The 20,290-nt window shown below is 42.9% G+C and overlaps 1 protein-coding gene across 2 annotated transcripts; it reads right to left on the bottom strand.

The window, feature by feature from the left end:
• Positions 1–1,103: 1,103 nt before the first annotated feature.
• Positions 1,104–18,389, bottom strand: LOC139055634 (protein Hook homolog 1-like). Of its 2 annotated transcripts, XR_011511898.1 has the most exons (10): positions 17,994–18,389; positions 17,748–17,916; positions 13,214–13,346; positions 12,771–12,890; positions 12,569–12,680; positions 12,370–12,429; positions 7,364–7,432; positions 5,853–5,948; positions 4,523–4,620; positions 1,104–1,372 (listed from the first exon to the last, which is right to left on the bottom strand). XR_011511898.1 is itself a non-coding variant. In XM_070533163.1 (9 exons), the coding sequence occupies exons 1-9, from the start codon at positions 18,048–18,050 to the stop codon at positions 1,367–1,369; spliced, it is 822 nt and encodes a 273-aa protein (XP_070389264.1). In that variant the 5' UTR covers positions 18,051–18,382; the 3' UTR covers positions 1,104–1,366. The 2 variants fall into 2 exon arrangements, 1 of the variants encoding a protein (XP_070389264.1); XM_070533163.1 differs by lacking the exon at positions 4,523–4,620 and having other exon boundaries at positions 17,994–18,382.
• Positions 18,390–20,290: the final 1,901 nt, after the last annotated feature.

The following is a 20,290-nucleotide window of genomic DNA, read 5'->3' on the forward strand; positions in this document are numbered from 1 at the left end:
ACTGCCAGCATGATGTAGCCACCTGGTGGCACAGACCTTAAGCAGCCAAACATGGAGCTAACATTACTGTAACCAAGCTGTTATTGTTACATTAGCTCAATGTTTGTCTGGTTGAGCTCTGCGACATCAGGTGGCTGCATACTGCAGGCTGTTCACGTTTGCGCCTCTGCCTATCTGGCAAAATCCCCAGTCTGCCTGCTTTTACCGGGATACCGGACACATTAAAACTCTATTGTGGTAGTAATCCTCCAGCATGAAGCGACAGTGATCAATGCGCAGATCCTGGTGCCGAGTGGGTACCGACAGCCTGACGCAGATCTTGCCTTGCAGAGGGACATTATGTTGCAGCTTGAAATGTTCCCAATCGCTAGATTTGCAGCCGACAACACAGGGGCGATTCACAGTCCTTGTGAAAAGAAACGTTGAGACACATTGACCACACAGCTCGCGTAAACACGGAGCAAGTTGTAACACAAGCAGCGGACAATTGCTGTGTGCCGGAAGTGTTTAAGTGTAGTGATAAATTGACATGTATTCTCTTTCTGTGACTTTTTAATTTGTAAAAACAAGTTTACAAACACTCAAACTACAACAAACAACATTTGTTAACCACAAGGTTAACAAAAATTAGTGATGCAACGTGAGCAGCCAATTTCAAAGCTCATCTGACTTGAGTCATGCATGCCCGCTACGGAGATGGTATCGGGGGGGAGCTGAAAACTCAGGGGAGCAGTTCCGCTGCGATCGGTAGTGATGCACATATTAAAAATTTAATAATAAATTACACGCTTTATGCAGACCGCTTAAACGTGTCGCTTAATGATCAGAAGGATATACCCTAACAACTCCGTATGCTTTTACAATATTGTCAGAATCATTTCACGGTCTTTTTAACTGGTAAGAAAGACGTGTAACTGTTTGGTCACTTTTGTGTTTTTGATCGCGAACGTTAGCGACCAGACCAGGTATGTGAAATGGGATTGTATCAACAAGGTTCTACTGTGCCTGTACACATATATGTACACATATGCTTAACATGCATAATTGATACATACTTGATACATACAAATCTACAAAGAGGAACTGACATGTTTACTATGCAGAAAGATTCTTTAATAGTTTATTTGATGCACGACACGTTACAAGCACTCTTGAGGTGCAATTAAGTAAAAGAACAATTTGAGGGAATATAAGAATTGCTGACAGCGGAGCAAACTGCAAATTTTCAAGTGCTGGCCCTTGCTGCACGTAATAGGTGGTTTTCTTGAACCTGGTGTACTGAGCAGCAGACAAGCTCCAGTTGTGGTCTTGTAGAAGACAGATTCTTGTACTAGTTTGTTGACGACGCTGTCGTCTTTTCTTCTGACTATTTCTGCAGTGGAAAAATGGCAAGAAAGGGCCCAATAATGAGTGACTTCTTCATATAACACCGAACTTAGCATAGAGCTCTGCTTTAGGTAACATCTTTTTTTAACTTTAGACTTGCTGAAATTAAACAGTCGCTGGAAAATTGCAAAACACATATTCTGCAAATAGAATTACAGCCACATCCCTGTGAAAGCTTTTTATTTGTTTATTTACCCACTCTGTGGCCATGGACAAGCTCAGCTTGGCAATGGTACTTTCTGGTTTTCTTGCAGCTTTCATTTTCTCACACAATACTGTCAAGCTCCACCCATGCAGAAATGGTTAAGATCTTGCACACAAACATTTAAAATATTCTCAACATTTTTTTTTAGAGTTCTGTAATAAAAAGAAAATGGAACTACTTTTGGTCTTAAAGTATTAGCAAGATGAAAAAAACAAGTGTGTACATGCAGCACATACACACAAAATATGCTCACGTTACACATGGGAATATTGACTGTCACAATGGCTCAGAAAGGAACTTGAACATCACAATGCAACCAGCACCAGATTCGCAATCATTTTCAGACACATGTTTGGTGCAGAAAAATAAAATTGTTAAAAGGTTTGCCATTGCTTGGGAAATCCTATGAGTGCTTAATAGTAGTTAGAAAGCCACTTCCATTGCTCCAAACAGAAAAGAAAACAAGTTAAAGAAACATTTAATGTCTGTCATTATCTTTAAACCTTGTTATCAAAGTATCAGCCTTCTTGTGTGTGTGTTTGTGTGTGTGCTATTCGTTCACTAAAAAAACTACTACACCACGGTTTCTTAGGAAGCAACATCATGGTAATATTTCAATACTTAAGCAGCTTTTGAAAGATCACTATGATGTTGCTTAAGAAACCGTGGTGTATTCATTACTTATAGGGCACCTCACCAGGCCACACAGCAAACTTCGGTTATACGCTGGCAGTTGTTACATGTCCTCTAGGGAGCATTCTGCAGCAAAAATGTATCAAATCAGCCTATTAATAGCCGATGGAAATATTTCAGTGCCACAAACCCATGATTTCAGGATGCGAGCTTCACTGCAAACATAGACGCTCTCTCCACTTGCCCCGTCTAGCCTCCGCAAGCGAAATTCCTTTCTTGCATTCTCCCATACCGGAGCTCGAGGATCACGTGACGCATATGTCACAGGCCCTGCCTTCATTTTTTTTTTCTCCTCATTTTATTGTGGTGCGGCGCACTTCCACTGAAGCCGTTGTGCAAGAGCTGTTGTGATTGTCTTGTTTCGCACAGCGCACAATTTTGCATGTTGTCCATGAGGACGTCTGACTAGCGGTATAAGTCAGAGCTACACCAATACCGAGGCAGACACAAGCGGATCACAGCATGATCACGCGCTGGAGCACGGTAGAAAATGACAGTTTTGGTGTCTGCACGCGCGACTGCATGACATGGGAACAAGCAGACGAAACGGAAGTACATCTCTTGCTGCGATGTAAAGTAAAACAAATACACTCTGACATTTAGTTTGTGTATTTCATTATTTCTTTAAGCTTTAATTCGTCTATTCAAGCAACATATTACACAAATAACATATTGCCTTGAATAATTCTCAAAGTTATGTGTCACCACAAGCGATGTCACAGCACAAACACGTGTACGTAGGCACACTAGCACCTGTATGTCACCCTACGGCTTGGAGCGCGGCGGCAGCAAAGAGAATGGCAAACAGCCTACGGTTTGAAGTTTCATATATTTCCGCAGCGCGTAGTGATGCAATACTTTGCACACACAATAGGTATCACACACTGTATGCTCTGCGCTTGTCAGCTCAATATGGCCAGACCTGGTGAGGGGCCGTGTAAGCAGCTTTTAACCACCATGGTTGCTTAGTGAATATGGTGTTGGGCTGTTAAGCACGAGGTTGTGGGATCGAATGCCGGCCTCGGCGGCCACATTTTGACGGGGGCACAATGCAAAAACACCTGTATACTTACATTTAGGTGCACGTTAAAGAACCCTAGGTGGTTCAAATTTCCGGAGTCCCCCACTACGGCATGCCTCATAATCAGGTCGTGATTTTGGCACGTAAAACCCCATAATTTAATTTTTTTCTTAATTAAACAGCTTTTTTTTTTTGTCTGCTTGTTCTGCAAGATATTTCATGCTGTTCTCTTGGCAAGGCTCCCATGTTCTCAAACTTTTCATTCCTCTATATGAAGGTGGAGCAGTCATATATACTGATGTGTCCCCTGAGGATGAGCTTTGAAGGTGTTGGCGGCTACCAGCTTGACATCTACAGGTGCATGAAGGAGCACTATCAGTGAATCCATCACTTTGTCTAGCTAGTGATCATGTAAGACATTACCACGGGCTGCACAAATTATAGAAGTGACCAATTAATTATTTACATCACACAACAGGGGTGGACGCACTATAAAGTCTCAGAAATTACAAAACACTGCAAACTCAAATCCTGTTTGCACAGTAAAATCTTACCGATACTTATGTATCATACCTTTGTTTTCTTGCAACTACTTGGTGAGCGATGTTCTGCTTGTAAACCACTGTGTATTCTGCTATAACAGTCGAGCCAATTAAACAGGCCTGCCCCATTTAATGAGCTAACATGTTTGCACACCACTCGGTATGCGCTCATGGTCTCAGGCAGTACTGTTGTCACAATAACAATACTACCTATATGCATTGCCTACTTTCCAAAGCTATTGGCGTTATTGCACTTCGGGTGTGGAAAATTATGTGGAAAGGTGCGTTTTATTTTTCAAATACGTTTGCTTCACACCTTGGTTGTAGTATGCATCTCTAGAGGCTCATATCTCTGCTAAATCAAATATACTTTACATACTATTTGCCATGCATATGTACCGACTTGATGTGTTTTGCCAAAATATTGATGCACCAAACGTCAAGTGCATGAGAAAGAATCGCATCCGCCCATGACTACAATCTAAGTGCAATGAAAATCTAAGTGCAATGAAATTTGGACTGCACCAAAAGCCTAGTTTAACATAGTGTAAATGTAGCAAATGTAAATCTGTGCAAAATTTAACATCTGAAATATGAACGTAAGAGTCACAAAAAGCTAGTAAAAATAACTGTTCTTGATGGTGAAACCGATGGAAAGAAAAAAGCCACCATTACCACTTGCCGGAATTGAAGCACAGCCTCTGAGATTAGGCAGCACCCGCAGTGCCCTAAGACTTGCATCACAGACGGTAATCACCAGGTGCATGTATTGCCTGTACATATAGGTGCAGTTTGCAGAAATTGATTCAGTGCTACATAATGGTTATTTATAATCAATTTAGCAAAATATAGATGCAGATTTTTTTTACTTTTGATATTGTGACAACTGTCACTGTTATCAACTTTTAGCTTTCTTTGGTTTCATTGGCACAGATCTGGACAATAAATGTATATAATTGTCGAATAGACAACAGATAAGCAGTGTACACTAGAATATAATCTCTTAGCGAATGGCTTGTTAGTATTAAGACTAGGTTTCAAAGCAGTCCCTCAAGTTTCCAGACCTGGAGAAATGACTGCAAGGGCTTCAAGCCATACGCGAATGCACTTTTGCTTCACTACCTGTTCTGCAAACTCCGTGAAAAAGGTTGTTACTCTGCCAGGAGTTAGCAGCACAGCTCTGTAGCTGCCAAACTCAGAAAAGTAGAGCGGCAAGCTCGTCCTTCAATGCTCATCATCCAAGGACATTTTTCTGAAATGCTCTTGCCTCAGCCAAAAATGAGTGACCTAGTCCCCGAAAAATGCCACTGCATTGTCACTTCTCATCCCATGTGTTGTGTATTTAGCATTTCACAGATTTACTGTTATGGCATTATGGCTGTGCTTCAACACCACAGTGCAGTGGCACTGCTCTTTGTGAGCATAGCTTTACTATGATGGCTCTATGCAAGTGTAAAACCATTTTTTGTTTCCATGCTTTACATGTAAGCACTCATTTCCAGTCTCATCATTGTTCACAACAAAGTGCCTCCGCATTTTATCAGTTTTATAAACAAATATCATTGTAGCATTGCAAGCTATTGTTCTAAGAAAAAAAAAAAGAAAAGAGAGGGCAGAGAGGGAAGAGTAGAATGTTACCAGAGCTTTTACAGTTTATTACACTTATAACAATGCTGACAATTTACATTATAAAGGCCAATTTCACAAGCTCTTAATATATACCCTGCAGTCTTAAGCATATGTGATATATAACCAGAGTACACAATAGTAGTAAACTTCTTGGCCTTTACTCTTGAGTAATTTCATGTTACCATTGGTTTGTAAGAACAGGAACCAGACAATGACAAACAATTCCTACAAACAAAAAAGGTTGGCGCGGTCAGCTCTGTCATGGACCAAACAGTTCTATCAATGCGCTTAGGTCACGTGACAAAAATGTTGGTTTTTCCCAGCCAGCGACACAAGAAGAAATAACATGAGGCAACCACTTTTTTTTTTTACTTACACCTCGCTTTTTTTCTATCTTGTTTCCGAAGGCCTTGTCCAACTCTTCACAACGGTCAGTCACATAATCAAGCGCGATCTTGATCGCGTCCTCATCCTGCACAAAGTAAAACGAAAGGTAAGTTCAGCAAGATGACTGCCACTTCTTTCTTTCAAAGCCAATGGCTTTATGAGCATACAAAAACAAAGCCATCCCACAATTCGTGTCTACGTTTTGCAGCTATAGGTTAGTTTGATTTATGCAAATCTCTGCTAGTACCCTGGCTATGCAGCTGCAACAACAATAACAGAAAGTCAAGATTAGGGTGAAAAAGCTGTAAAAAACTTCATGCCCCCTCGTTGTACGGAGGCTACAGACTTTGGACCAATGCTATTTAAGTGGCCAGTTTCGGTTTAGCTTTGGGACAATAACACAGCTCACACAAACAATTGAAAACTGCGAAGTAGTCTTTCATCCTGATCTGTGAAGAATGCATGATACATATTGCTGATCTGCTATGGCCTAGCTTCCTAGAGCAGAAGCAGCAAGTCAAACGATGGTTTGCATGAATATATGGAAGAATAAACGAAAGCGAAATGACATTAAACTGGCTAATTTAACATACCATTTTAAATCGTTTTGGTCTGCTGTTGTGCCCTCACCATTGAGCTTCAGGTGCCAACATTTTAACTTTTCTCTCCTGCCTCTGACCTAATGTTTACAGAATGGTACTCCCTATGCAATACAGTTTAACAGTAGCACACAAATGTCTGGCATCAATAAATGCCCATTATTTCCAGTGTATAATTGTTGTGCATGGAGACGAGAAAGAATGTAGCTCAAATTTTATAAAACTTAAATGTGGCATTTATCCAAAGGTAAAATTAATGAAATTACGTTTTTTTTTGTGCCAGAACCACTTTCTGATTATGAGGCACGCCGTAGTGGAGGACTACGGAAATTTCACACCTGGGGTTCTTTAACGTGCACCTAAATCTAAGTACACGGGTGTGTTCGCATTTCGCCTCCATCGAAATGCGGCCACCGTGGCTGGGATTCGATCCCGCGACCTCGTGCTCAGCAGCCCACCACCATAGCCACTGAGCAACCATGGCAGGTGTTATCCAAAGGTAATGCAAAGCAACAAAGGCCCACAGAAGTTACTGAAAATGAAAGTGCAATTTAAATTAGTGTATTTACTCAAGTGTAATTTACCCTTGATTGTATTTTACAGTTTGGGAGAGAAACAGCAATTTGTTATCGCTAAAGGAAGGGAAGATTTAGACTCCACCTATTGCTGTTTTGGTTTTGGAATTGATTCCAATGTGCATGTCATAGTGTAATGAATTTTCCGAAAGAAATGACTGTACATTAGCATAGAGCAAGCACCGTGCGACACCTTTTTTCCCAGGGTGTCACCCTGCCAAATGAGCTAATCAGGAGGCTAGCACAGATGGATTGCTGGGTGAAGGCAAATTAATTGACATCTCAAATCAGTGAAACAATAACGTAATGAAAGACTTTGGACTAACCGGTGGTAGGTCAAGTGTGGGCAGCTCGTTTTCAACGTCCTTTATCCGTAGTTCAAGTGTGTGGAGCTTCTGAAGAGAAAAAGCAATGTAATGCAATGAGAAATATACTTGAAAATAGCTGTTACACGACTAAATGGCCTTGAACAACTGTTGAGTGGAATTAGTACACACTGTTCTTCTTGTGTGTGCATAATTTTTTTGCGCAAATTCTTCTCCAAAGTAAAGCAGTGAGAATTCAACAAAAAAGCAGGCACCTGAATGGTACTGCAGCTAGAGTTTGCTGCCTCCTTTTTGATTCTTCCTAGGCTTCACTCTCATACATGCAGGTTGTCCTCTACATAATATAAAGCTTGCATTCAGCAGCTTCATGTAGGTCACAAGTACGTCAGAATGTAATAGAAACATCTACTGCTACCTTTACAGGGCCTCGGCAGGGTTTTCCTCCTGGTAAGGTAAGTTGATTACTTTAGTTCATCACTCGTGTAGCTTTACAGGGAAAGTAAAGGGAAACGTTAAGGCTAGCTAGCCCTGAAATTATCTCAAAAGCTTGTTGTGTAACCAATACAGTCACACCTCAGTCAAATTTTGCAGTAATACCTCAGTCAAATTTTGTAGTAATAACTTGATTATTAGAACAGAAAATGAAGGCCTAATTTGAATTTTTATATTTTGCACCGAAACCCCAGTGACATCAATGTGACGTCACAAATCTTATTGCTTTTCTTTAGCCATTTTTGGCTTAGTAAGAGTTCTTGAAACTTGCTGAATTCAGCCTTCGGCTCTTCTATAATACAATGCGGACTATAACCCATACAACGTTAACTACGCTCTATTAGACCTAGTCGAAATCTGTGATGTCACGGTGGTCTGGCAAGAGAACTTCAATATGGCATCACCATTTGTTGTTGCGTAATTTCTGGCTTACCAAGCCTTTTCTCATGGTAAGGGTGGTTTCTTTGGCGCTGTACTAGGGTACTAATACAGCACAAGTAATTTTCTATTTAGTGTCCCTTTAATGATACCCAATTTTATGAAATTTCCAATTAAGTGAAAAAATTTCAATCATCTGACGCATTCACAGGGCCCCCCAATGGGCTGAAAATCTTGTAACAACATAGTGGACTCAACGTCTTGCCTGATTTAGTGATGTGTCGGGGAGAAATAGGGGCGTACCGGGTTTTAGTTGAAATGACACCACACTGACCTGTTAAAATAGTTTGCTGTACCTATGCAGGAACCCAAGACACTCTCAACATGCCCACTGTCCTCGATAAGTGTACACACAGGCAAAAAATTATAGCTCGTGCCACCTTTTTTACCCCTTCTAATATGTTATTCATAGTAGTACAAGTTCAAAAGCACTGTCTGGTATTATAAGTAGAGTTGCTGTATATAGTTAACTTAGTATATAATTGATATAGGTACGGTAGGTGCTCGCTTTACGGAGCATATGCAGTAACTCTAATTGTCAGTGGTTGATTGCCATGCATCAATTAGAAACAACACCAAGACAAAGGAGGCTGGATCCACATTTCTAAGGTGCTGGTGCAAATAATATCCAACGTTCGTGTGACCTTCGTGTTTACCAAAAGTTCTGCCCTTTGTAAAAGTTAATCTTCCGGAGACTCAGGGGCCATTGAACCACCACTTCAGCTTGATTTAGTATCTGCCTTTAATCCCCTTTTAAACAATGTGTGACAGTGGGTGCAGCGGTGGCATAGAGGAAGAACACCCGCCTCGCGTGCGAGAGGTCCGTGGTTCGAATCCCGGTGCAGGCAATAAAAAACATCCGCGTGTTGATAAAATTGCATAAACAGGCCTGATCCCGGTGACCAGAACCGGTAAGGCACTCCCTCACCAGAGCAGGATGGGCCACCCTGGTGCAGTACTTGGCTACAACCTCCTATATGAACACAGCAATCAAACCCCAGCCCTCAGTCTCCAGCAGCTGCGAAGCAACTGACCACAGCGGCGGTCAGACCTGCGACACAGCAGAGGGTGCTAAGAATCCCTGGCTCCGGACAGGCCGCCATTAGAATACGAACCTGGCAATGTTTAACGCTAGAACGATATCTAGTGTGGCGAATCTAGTAGTGCTACTGGAGGAATTAAGGGCAGTAAATGGGATATAATAGGGCTCAGTGAAGTTAGGAGGCCAAAAGAAGCATATATAGTGCTAAAAAGCGGGCACGTCCTGTGCTACTGGGGCTTAGCAGAGAGACGACAACTAGGAGTCGGATTCCTGATTAATAAGAATATAGCTGGTAACATACAGGAATTCTATAGCATTAACGAGAGGGTGGCTGGTCTTGTTGTGACACTTAATAAGAGGTACAAAATGAAGGTTGTACAGGTCTACGCCCCTACATCCAGTCATGATGACCAGGAAGTCGAAAGCTTCTATGAAGACGTGGAATCGGCGATGGGTAGAATGAAAACAAAATACACTATACTAATGGGCGACGTTAATGCCAAAGTAGGGAAGAAGCAGGCTGGAGACAAGGCAGTGGGGGAATATGGCATAGGCACTAGGAATAGCAGGGGAGAGTTATTAGTAGAGTTTGCAGAACAGAATAATATGCGGATAACGAATACCTTCTTCCGCAAGCGGGATAGCCGAAAGTGGACGTGGAGGAGCCCGAACGGCGAGACTAGAAATGAAATAGACTTCATACTCTGCGCTAACCCTGGCATCATACAAGGTGTGGACATGCTCAGCAAGGTGCGCTGCAGTAACCACAGGATGGTAAGAACTCGAATTAACCTAGACCTGAGGAGGGAACGGAAGAAACTGGTACATAAGAAGCCGATCACTGAGTTAGCGGTAAGAGGGAAAATAGAGGAATTCCAGATCAAGCTACAGAACAGGTATTCGGCTTTAACGCAGGAAGAGGACCTTAGTGTTGAAGCAATGAACGACAATCTTGTGGGCGTCATTAAGTAGTGTGCAATGGAAGTCAGTAACTCCGTTAGGCAGGATACCAATAAACTATCGCAGGATACGCAAGATCCTGCGATAGGATATGCGAGGATATGTAAGATCTGATCAAGAAACGCCAATGTATGAAAGCCTCTAACCCTACAGCTAGAATAGAACTGGCAGAACTTTCGAAGTTAATCAACAAGCGTAAGACAGCTGACATAAGGAAGTATAATATGGATAGAATTGAACATGCTCTCAGGAACGGAGGAGGCCTAAAAACAGTGAAGAAGAAACTAGGAATTGGCATGAATCAGATTTATGCGTTAAGAGACAAAGCCGGCAATATTATAACTAATATGGATGAGATAGTTCAAGTGGCTGAGGAGTTCTATAGAGATTTATCCAGTACCAGTGGCACCCATGACGATAATGGAAGAGAAAATAGTGTAGAGGAATACGAAATCCCACAGGTAACGCCGGACAAAGTAAAGAAAGCCTTGGGAGATATGCAAAGGGGGAAGGCAGCTGGGGAGGATCAGGTAACAGCAGATTTGTTGAAGGATGGTGGACAGATTGTTCTAGAGAAACTGGCCACCCTGTATACGCAATGCCTCATGACCTCGAGCGTACCGGAATCTTGGAAGAACGCTAGCATAATCCTAATCCATAAGAAAGGGGACGCCAAAGACTTGAAAAATTATAGACCAATCAGCTTACTGTCAGTTGCCTACAAACTATTTACTAAGGAAATCGCAAATAGAATCAGGAACACCTTAGACTTCTGTCAAGCAAAGGACCAGGCAGGATTCCGTAAAGGCTACTCAACAACAGACCATATTCACACTATCAATCAGGTGATAGAGAAATGTGCAGAATATAAGCAACCCTTATATATAGGTTTCATTGATTACGAGAAAGCGTTTGATTCTGTCGAAACCTCAGCAGTCATGGAGGCATTACAGAACCAGGGTGTAGACGAGCCGTATGTAAAAATACTGAAAGATATCTATAGCGGCTCCACAGCCACCGTAGTCCTCCATAAAGAAAGCAACAAAATCCCAATAAAGAAAGGCGTCAGGCAGGGAGATACGATCTCTCCAATGCTATTCACAGCGTGTTTACAGGAGGTATTCAGAGACCTGGATTGGGAAGAATTGGGGATAAAAGTTAATGGAGAATACCTTAGTAACTCAGGGGACCAATTGCAATGCATGCTCACTGACCTGGAGAGGCAAAGCAGAAGAGTGGGTATAAAAATTAATCTGCAAAAAACTAAAGTAATGTTTAACAGTCTCGGAAGAGAACAGCAATTTACAATAGGTAGCGAGGCACTGGAAGTGGTAAGGGAATACATCTACTTAGGGCAGGTAGTGACGGCAGATCCGGATCATGAGACGGAAATAATCAGAAGAATAAGAATAGGCTGGGATGCGTTTGGCAGGCATTTTCAGATCACGAACAGCAGGTTGCCGTTATCCCTCAAGAGAAAAGTGTATAATAGCTGTGTCTTACCAGTACTCGCCTACGGGGCAGAAACCTAGAGGCTTACGAAAAGGGTTCTACTCAAATTGAGGACAATGCAACGAGCTATGGAAAGAAGAATGATAGGTGTAACGTTAAGGGATAAGAAAAGAGCAGATTGGGTGAGGGAACAAACGCGAGTTAATCACATTTTAGTTGAAATCAAGAAAAATAAATGGGCATGGGCAGGTCATGTGATGAGGAGGGAAGGTAACCGATGGTCATTAAGGGTTACGGACTGGATTCCAAGGGAAGTGTAGCAGGGGGCGGCAGAAAGTTAGGTGGGCGGATGAGATTAAGAAGTTTGCAGGGACGACATGGCCACAATTAGTACATGAGCGGGGTTGTCGGAGAAGTATGGGCGAGGCCTTTGCCCTGCAGTGGGCATAACCAGGCTGATGATGATGATGATGAAACAATGCGCGGCTTGCATTTCAAAAAAGGTTTCAAAGAACTTTTGGAATTTTGGAAGTCTAGGCCTGTTGTATTTGTGTCAAGTGAAAACATCAACTCCCAAGAAGCCAACAACAGAGTTGACAGTGAAACATGTGACAATGTGTACCTTGGAGATAGAAATGATGCGGTCTAGGTCTGGCATTCTTTTGCTGCTGACTGGATGTTTCTGAAAGAGTCAACAATGAATAAATCAGTGAGCATGTGCAATCGCAAGATTTCGCACTGTGCATGCAACTTGTACAAGCAAAGGCAGCTTATGCATAATCAGGACTGGATTATTTTCACTTGCATAAAGCATGTCTTACCTCCAGCTTGGTCACTTTTGACCTGTATTTCATCTCGTGTCTTTTCCACCTTGCAAGTTCGCATTCCTGATCTGCTGCTGTAGTATGCATGTCTTTGTTGGCCACATCCAACCTTTGTAGCATGGATGAGCAACAAGAAGGAACTTTTATTGAAATGATGTTCTAGCCACTGCCTAAATTAAAGCAAGTTTTTAGCACTTACAGGTGTTGCTCCATCCTATGGGTGAGCTGTTCGATATTTGCAACATCGTCTTGCAGCTCAGATTGCTGGGCCTGCAGTTTTTTACGTTGTTGGCAAAGCTCTTCAGGCTTTTTTTCAAAGCTGTGATACAGAAAGTTAGAGATTGGCATTTAGATAAGACAATGCCAATGTAAAAGTTGAACAGCTTGTGTGTTCACTTGTGATAGCAACTTTTGATTAGGTGTGCTTTACTTTCATGTTTCTTTCCTTCTTATCAAGCTTTATATGGCTACAACTTCTTTACAGCAATGCAGTTGGATCAATAAAGTGCTGCCCCTTGTTGGCTGGCAGTCTAAGTCGGCCAAGTGTACATTAGTGAAAATTTACCTGAAAAAAAAAAAAAGCCCTAACTATGATAACTCATTGCAGCCCGATTACCACAGGCAATAGCGTGAATTTCTAACCTTTCAGAGTCCACATCATGACAGTCTAGAAGGGTTCCTGCATGTGCCAGATCTTCAAGGGTGCCACGTGCCTCTTTAGGCAATTGTTCTGGTGCAATGTTTCCAGCTCGGAGACCAGCTTCTAGGTTTTCAGCTGTAGCATAAACATCATCCATCATAATAAGTCAGAGAGCACTTTTGTGGAAATCCACAATCAAATTAAGTCCATTGTAAGGCCTTCTCTCTCTAGCTTAAAGTAGTAGGCCCTCGTTAAAATGAAATTTGTGTCATTCAAAATGTTGCTTTATTCGAAGTTTGTGATACTGATCAGATTGCATGCAATTTTAGATTATTATTATAAGTGGAGCGGCACTGGACAATGGTTAATGCGAAATGGGAAATCTGCACAAGATTGCTTGATGCAAAAAACTTTATGAGCTTGTGTGTTTCGTTATGCGGTCACCTGATAAACAAGTACACATGTCAGTATGAACCTGGAGGTGCAAAGAGAGCTGCGAAGGCCCTTCCACCATGTGGTGGCAGATCTTTGAGACTAACCATATCAAGTGATGATAACCGACATACAACACAGCTGCATACGTGTGTTGGAAGATGTTCGCCATTGTGATGTCGCCACTATTGACTGGCTTTGTTCCAATATAACGGGTTATGCTTATGCGCTATTGGAACGCAAGTCCCACCCTACTTTAGGTCATTTAAAGCCCCTTCACTTTTAACAAAATAGTGCTCATAACCAAGTACATTTCCTGTCCTGATGAATTTGTTAATGTAAGGGTCAACTGTAGCACTAGTTTATTCTGTAAAAAACGTTAAGTTCTTGGCTCACCAATAGGAACTGATTGGCTTGATTGCATCAGAATCTTACTTATTTTGTCACCAAGACATGGCTATCATGGCTGTTGACTTACTGATTCATGATATTTTTTTTCCTGGAATCCTGTCTAGCACAGACACTGTAGTGAAAGACTTCAGATTAATTTTGACCATCTGGGGTTCTTTAAGCATGCACCTAAGTCTAAGTAAAGTTGCAGGAAATAGGAACACTGAATTTGTTTGAATGCTATTAGCAGTGTTAGGATATGCCACACACTTTCCGGTATCCATCTCTGCCCGGATCTAAGTCTTCCTTCCTTGCATACTGACTTGGGCCATTGGCTACGTGCCACTGAGCCTCTTCAATTGGTCGTGCTGGACTGTGCAGGACTGTCCGAGATGCTGCATATGCAACACTCACTGGCTGAAAGCACTGCCTCAGGCAGTTCAAGACTGTCAGGGACGGATAATCAATGAAGTCCAATGGGTATGTGCAGCTCTACAATGAACCTGTTTGATGCCAACTTGTGTCACTACATATGTACCACTCTTCATGAAACTTAGGCCGCCAGGTACATGACACTCTTCATAATATTCATCATAATATATAAAGTGTATCATCACCGATTACACACCAGTCATAACATAGATTGCTAATTGCATCAATATGCATAACAACTCCAGACTGTAGATACGGCGATGTTTTTAAAATTTTATATTATAAAACGATTAATCGTGATGTGTGGATTCGAATCTAACGCATTAGTATGTCATTAGTAGCTTGTGTCTTGAACGTGTAACCTGATTGAACGCTTTTATGGGGCGCATGCATCTTCAGCTGTTACAGCCTCTTGAAAGCAGGACTGTCGCAAGGCTTTGGGAGGTAAACGAGCATTTTTGCAATTCGCCCACAATGAAATGTGGTCATCGTGACCAGGCATCGAATTCGAGCCATTGTGTCTCAGCAGCAGCAAATGCACCGGCTTAACTCATGATGTTTTATTGCAATAGCAATTATATGGACACTGCGCGCATTTCTGCTGTCGCCGTGAGGTTCCGTATGAGTGAAAGCGTGTGAGGGTGAGCTGGTGAACATGGTTCAATCTTGTGTGTGCAAGCGAGGAACGCTGCCCAGATGCGTCTCCTCTCCTGTGGCATGCGAGGCAGGGGGCCATGTGAATCGCGGGCGCTGTAGTAGACACCTTTGGAAGACGCTGTATGGACGCGCTACCGGCGCCCTCATGTTCAAAGTGATCTGGAATGTTTGCAAAGTGCGCATAGTGCCGGTAGCTTGGTATGCACTATGCTTTCAATGTTGCGTTAGCATTGAAGCGACAGATGCACGGAGGTCAACTGGCTTGCGGCTGCTGCCGCGATTCCTAACTCCAGCGTTTTCACAGACAGTTTCCACTGTCATCGAGCGAGATCTGTTCATGTTTACCTGTGCTCACACGACACCGTGCTGGTTAACTTTGTTAAAACATGTTGATGGTTGGGTTGGTTTGAATCCATGATAAAATGTGTAAGCGCGCCTGAATAAGGACGTAGAAAGAAGCAGACACACAGAGACAGTGCTGTCTCTGTGTGTCTGTTTCTTTCTACATCCTCATTGAGTCACAATTACAATTTCTATCATTGTTAATTTAGTTAGTAAGCGAATGTTTAGAAGTTTATATGGCCGATAAAACTACTATCCTTAATTCGTACAGCTGCCTACTAATTCACTGTCACCTAGCAAATAGAAACATGTTTTAAAAAATTGGCAGTATACAAACATGCACGATGAACACTGGAGCTGGTAAACAGTACTCTCGGTCAATCACCTTTCGGTGACACAGGCATTTATCCAGGATTCTGGTATGGGGGGGGGGGGGGGAGTTGCTGCGAAATTGTAGGGAGATGTAGATTCTCTCTCTATATATATATATATATATATATATATCACAGGGGACCCTAATCATGGGAAGGCAATTTACAGAATAATAAAAATTGGTTGAAGTGCATATGGTAGGCATTACCAAATCCTGACTGGCAGCTTACTACTATCATTAAAAAGAAAAGTGTACAATTACTGCATTCTACTGGTGCTAACATATGAGGCAGAAACTTGGAGTTTAGCTAATAAGCTCGAGAACACATTAAGGACCACGCAAAGAGCGATGGAACGAAAGATAATAGGTGACACATTAAGAGACAGGAAGAGAATGGTGTGGATCAGAGAGCGAATTATTTTAAAAAATTAATCAAGTTATGAAGTTTTACATACCAAACCCATGTTCTGATTATGAGGCATGCCGTAGTGGAGTACTCCATAAATTTGGACCGCCTGGGGTTCTTTAATGTGCACCTAAATCTAAGTGCACGGGTGTTTTTGCATTTTGCCCCGATCGAAATGCTGCTGCCGTAGCCGGGAAGAGAGCAAATGGGAATAGCCGATATTCTAGTTAACATTAAGAGAAGAAATGGAGCTGGGTAGGTCATGTAATGCATAGGGTAGATAACGGGTGCAGCATTAGATTTACAGACTGGGTGACATGGGAAGCGCAGTTGAGGATGGCAGAAAACTAGGTGGGGTGATGCAATTCGGAAATTTGCAGGTGCAAGTTGAAATTGACTACCTCAAGACAGGGGTAATTGGAGATCGCAGGGAGCAGTCTTCGTCCTGCAGTGGATGTAAAAATAGGCTGATGATGATATATATGTGTACGTAGATAGAGAGAGAGATTATTCTAAACTTCTTCCTTATCTGTACATTGTCATCAGCTGTATGTCTTTCCTTTTATGTGCCTGTGTGTGATTATCATCATCGTGGACTGCTTTGTCTTCAGTGAGCCTTTTGGTTTGAGTAAACGGCTGTATGTACCACTGCTCCAAATATATATTGCAATATAAATGGCTATGCGGGGTTCATTTGAAAGCATCGGCATGAACACTGCTGAAGGCACATGGAAAATGACATGTGCTGTCTATCAGCTGATTTATTATAGCGACAAACAATCATTTAAATATCCTAAAGTGAGTCATCAAAAGCATGAAAAAAGAGGCAGGGGTTGACCATCCGTACCCAATGGTGTAGGTGCATGGCATGTGTGCAGTAAATGCGTCTGGTCCTAGGTTTGCAGATAAATATGCAATTTCCTTGTTGATAGCAAACCAGATGGCTCACTGATACATTTCTCATTCAATATTGCTGTTGTATGGGCTTCAGATATTTTCTTCATCATTTAGTTGCTGTTTCTTTGCTAACACTTCATTTACTTTTTTTTCAAAATTAAGCCAACCATACTTCCTACAATGTACACCCAGATGGCCACTGAGTGCTTTATCACGTTATAATGTCACATGGTATATGCCATTACATTCTGTTACTTATCATAAATATAAACACTACAGCATATAATCTTTACTTAGCCTTTCACTTCACATTACGTAGATATCAAGTACTGATTCTGCCAAATCTTTTCCTTGTCTTTTCCCGCCCATCTGGCATTTAGCAATGAGAAAGGGGGTAGGGCGTCTCGTTCGGGATATATATATTTGGTGGAGGAGTGTCTGGCTCCTCCTAAGGGAGTGGGGTGTTAGGTGTGTGATCACTGAGGTGATCTCGCTTTCAGCAGGCACTGTTTGACGTTCGTTAGTGAGGCGTCGGACCAGACGCGTTCGCAGAAAAGTCCAGAACTGCTGGCAGTTGTAAACTAGAACATTCAAAGTCATGCGCTACCTTTTTTGACGAAAAACTTGGACCTTTCCTCCAGAACTTTAATTTGGTCACGTGCGTCCGCTTCTGCACCTTCTTGAAGAGTCATTAGCTTGCGCAAAGCGATGAACGTTTTTTCGTCCATTCTGAATTTGACGTCTTTGTTGAGCATTTTGCGAAGCCAGGCTCTCACCTGAAAGCAGAACCGGAGAGTCAACATACAACACGTAGCAAGTTTATCGTTGCAAGTACGTCAAGTAAATACAAAACCTGTTTCTCTTGCTCCCCTCGAGTAGCGTCCTCGGCTAGTTGGGAACTACTGTCCATATTTTGGAGCAGATATTACTTTTCTCTTACTCTACAGCAATCATATATTTACGTTTTTGCTGAAACAGCGCAGACACCCGTCGCCTGCTACGATAGAACAACCCGCCTGTCGACTTCTTCTTCTTCGTGATTCGAACCGATGACCATAGAGCAGACAGAACTGTTGCGAGTGTGACGGTTCTGACGATGATGATAGCTGTATCTATGAACTGAATAAAAACCATTGTGATAAAAACATGTAAAGTCTTAAATTACTTTTACGCATGAAATATTTCAATAGTTGCGCAGTATAGTTGTTTTTATTTTTAACATTTAATGACGCTCGATTGATGCCAAGGCGCTGCACATTCTTTTGCTTCAAGCAGTTTCCAGTTACATTATTTATCCATCATTACAATATACACTCTTAGGCAAAGTTACACCCTTTGGCTTGCCCCTTCTGCCACACAACAATAATCGTTATCTGCCTTGATGCGTTTCCTTTCTTTAACGCTGCGAGCCCGGAACTTTCCAGTAACGAACGGCACGCGCGTTATCAGAAGGGGCACTCCAAAGGGTGTAAACTGTTCTATGCTGATAACGCGCGTGCCGTTCGTTACGGGAAAGTACCGGGCTCGCAGCGTTAAAGAAAGGAAACGCATCAAGGCAGATAACGATCATTGTTGTGTGGCAGAAGGGGCAAGCCAAGGGGTGTAACTTTGCCTAAGAGTGTATGACACGCAACCAGTTTCACAGCTCCGCTTGGGCAACGCCTCCTTTAAAAAGATGCCTGCCGCGTGCGCCGAAAACCTGCTGCCCTTACCTTTCCCTCCTTCCTCCGTTCCGCGTGAGGCGGTAGCGAGCGATCCTTGCGGTGGTCGCTTGCAACACATGCGCGCATGCGCACATCACCCCATGGAAGCGCGGCCGGCGCGGCTGTGAGCGCGCGCCGTAGCAGACGACGTGTCTACGGCAGACGACGCCTTCCACATGTTTTCAACAATTTACGCAGACGAAAACAAAAGCGCACAATGCTTAAAGTAAAAAGTCCCAAATAAAGTGATTTGAGTCTCTCATAAGTACTTATCTAATGAAGTTTAACTATTTTATTAAAATTGTGTTGGCAGATCTACTAGCAGAAGAACTGCTTATAACGTATATCTGCATGACTGCCGCCGCTCGCTGCTTGCAAATTGCAATCGCTCCGTTCTTTTCGCACTTCAGCACTAGTTTTATTTGTTCTGTGTGTTTCGTAAAGCGCGATGCGCTATTGCTGCGTCCCACGCTGCACCTCAAGCGAACGACGAAAGGAGCCCGGAGTGTCCTTCCATGAGCTACCATCCGACAGCGCTACGCGGAGGCGATGGATGACTGCAATAGCGCGAGAGGTTTCGGCACCTAACACAACATCTTATTACACTGTTGTGTGCAGCCTGCACTTCAAACCATCTGATTTCCGAGACGACTGCAAACGACGACGTCTACTAAAGCCAGGCGCAGTGCCCAGTGTGTTCAGTGCCCGGACGCCGCGCACGGAGAAATGCGGCGCTCCGGCGAAACCCGAAGATCGAGGAACCGGAAAACGCAAGCGCGAGCCTTCGCCAAGTGTGCCTTGCGTGTCAGTGAGTGGAGATGAGCAACACGAAGATGTGGTCGCAGAAAGCAAGGGAGCACCTTCAACTGAACAACCTGCCGAGCCGGCGACATCACGAAGTGCTGCTGGACAAACCAGCGGGCAATTCCCAGATGGTAGAAGCAGCACACTCGGCTTTGAACATGGCGCGATTGCACCGATCGGCGCATCGCATGAGCCTGCAGAAAATAGCGAACAGGTCACAATTGTTGCCACAGCTTTGAGGAACAAGAAACGAAAAACCAAAGTCATTGTTAAACGGTCATTCGCCACACAGACAGCGACCATCGCAAGGTTCTCCTGCAGCTCATCACTAAGAAGTTTATGAAGCCGCTGTTCACCAACTATGCCGGCAGCGCTAGCGACAGGAATGTGGTTGTTAAGTTCCTTGACCGCAAACCTCTGTCCCGCAAGGTGCTTAAACTGTAATTAAGGGAATGTGACCGCGGCGGCCTCATTTCAATGGAGACGATATGTAAAAAGGCACGTGTGCTTGCGTTGTAGTGCACGTTAAAGAACCCTAGGTGGTCAAAACTAATCCGGAGCCCTCCGTGCCTCATAATCAGAACTGGTTTTGGCACGTAAAACCCCAGAAAGAAGATGGACCCTTCATTACGCACACACCAAG

Source organism: Dermacentor albipictus, chromosome 2 (assembly GCF_038994185.2).
Source record: "Dermacentor albipictus isolate Rhodes 1998 colony chromosome 2, USDA_Dalb.pri_finalv2, whole genome shotgun sequence".
In the NCBI taxonomy this organism is placed as follows: domain Eukaryota; kingdom Metazoa; phylum Arthropoda; class Arachnida; order Ixodida; family Ixodidae; genus Dermacentor; species Dermacentor albipictus.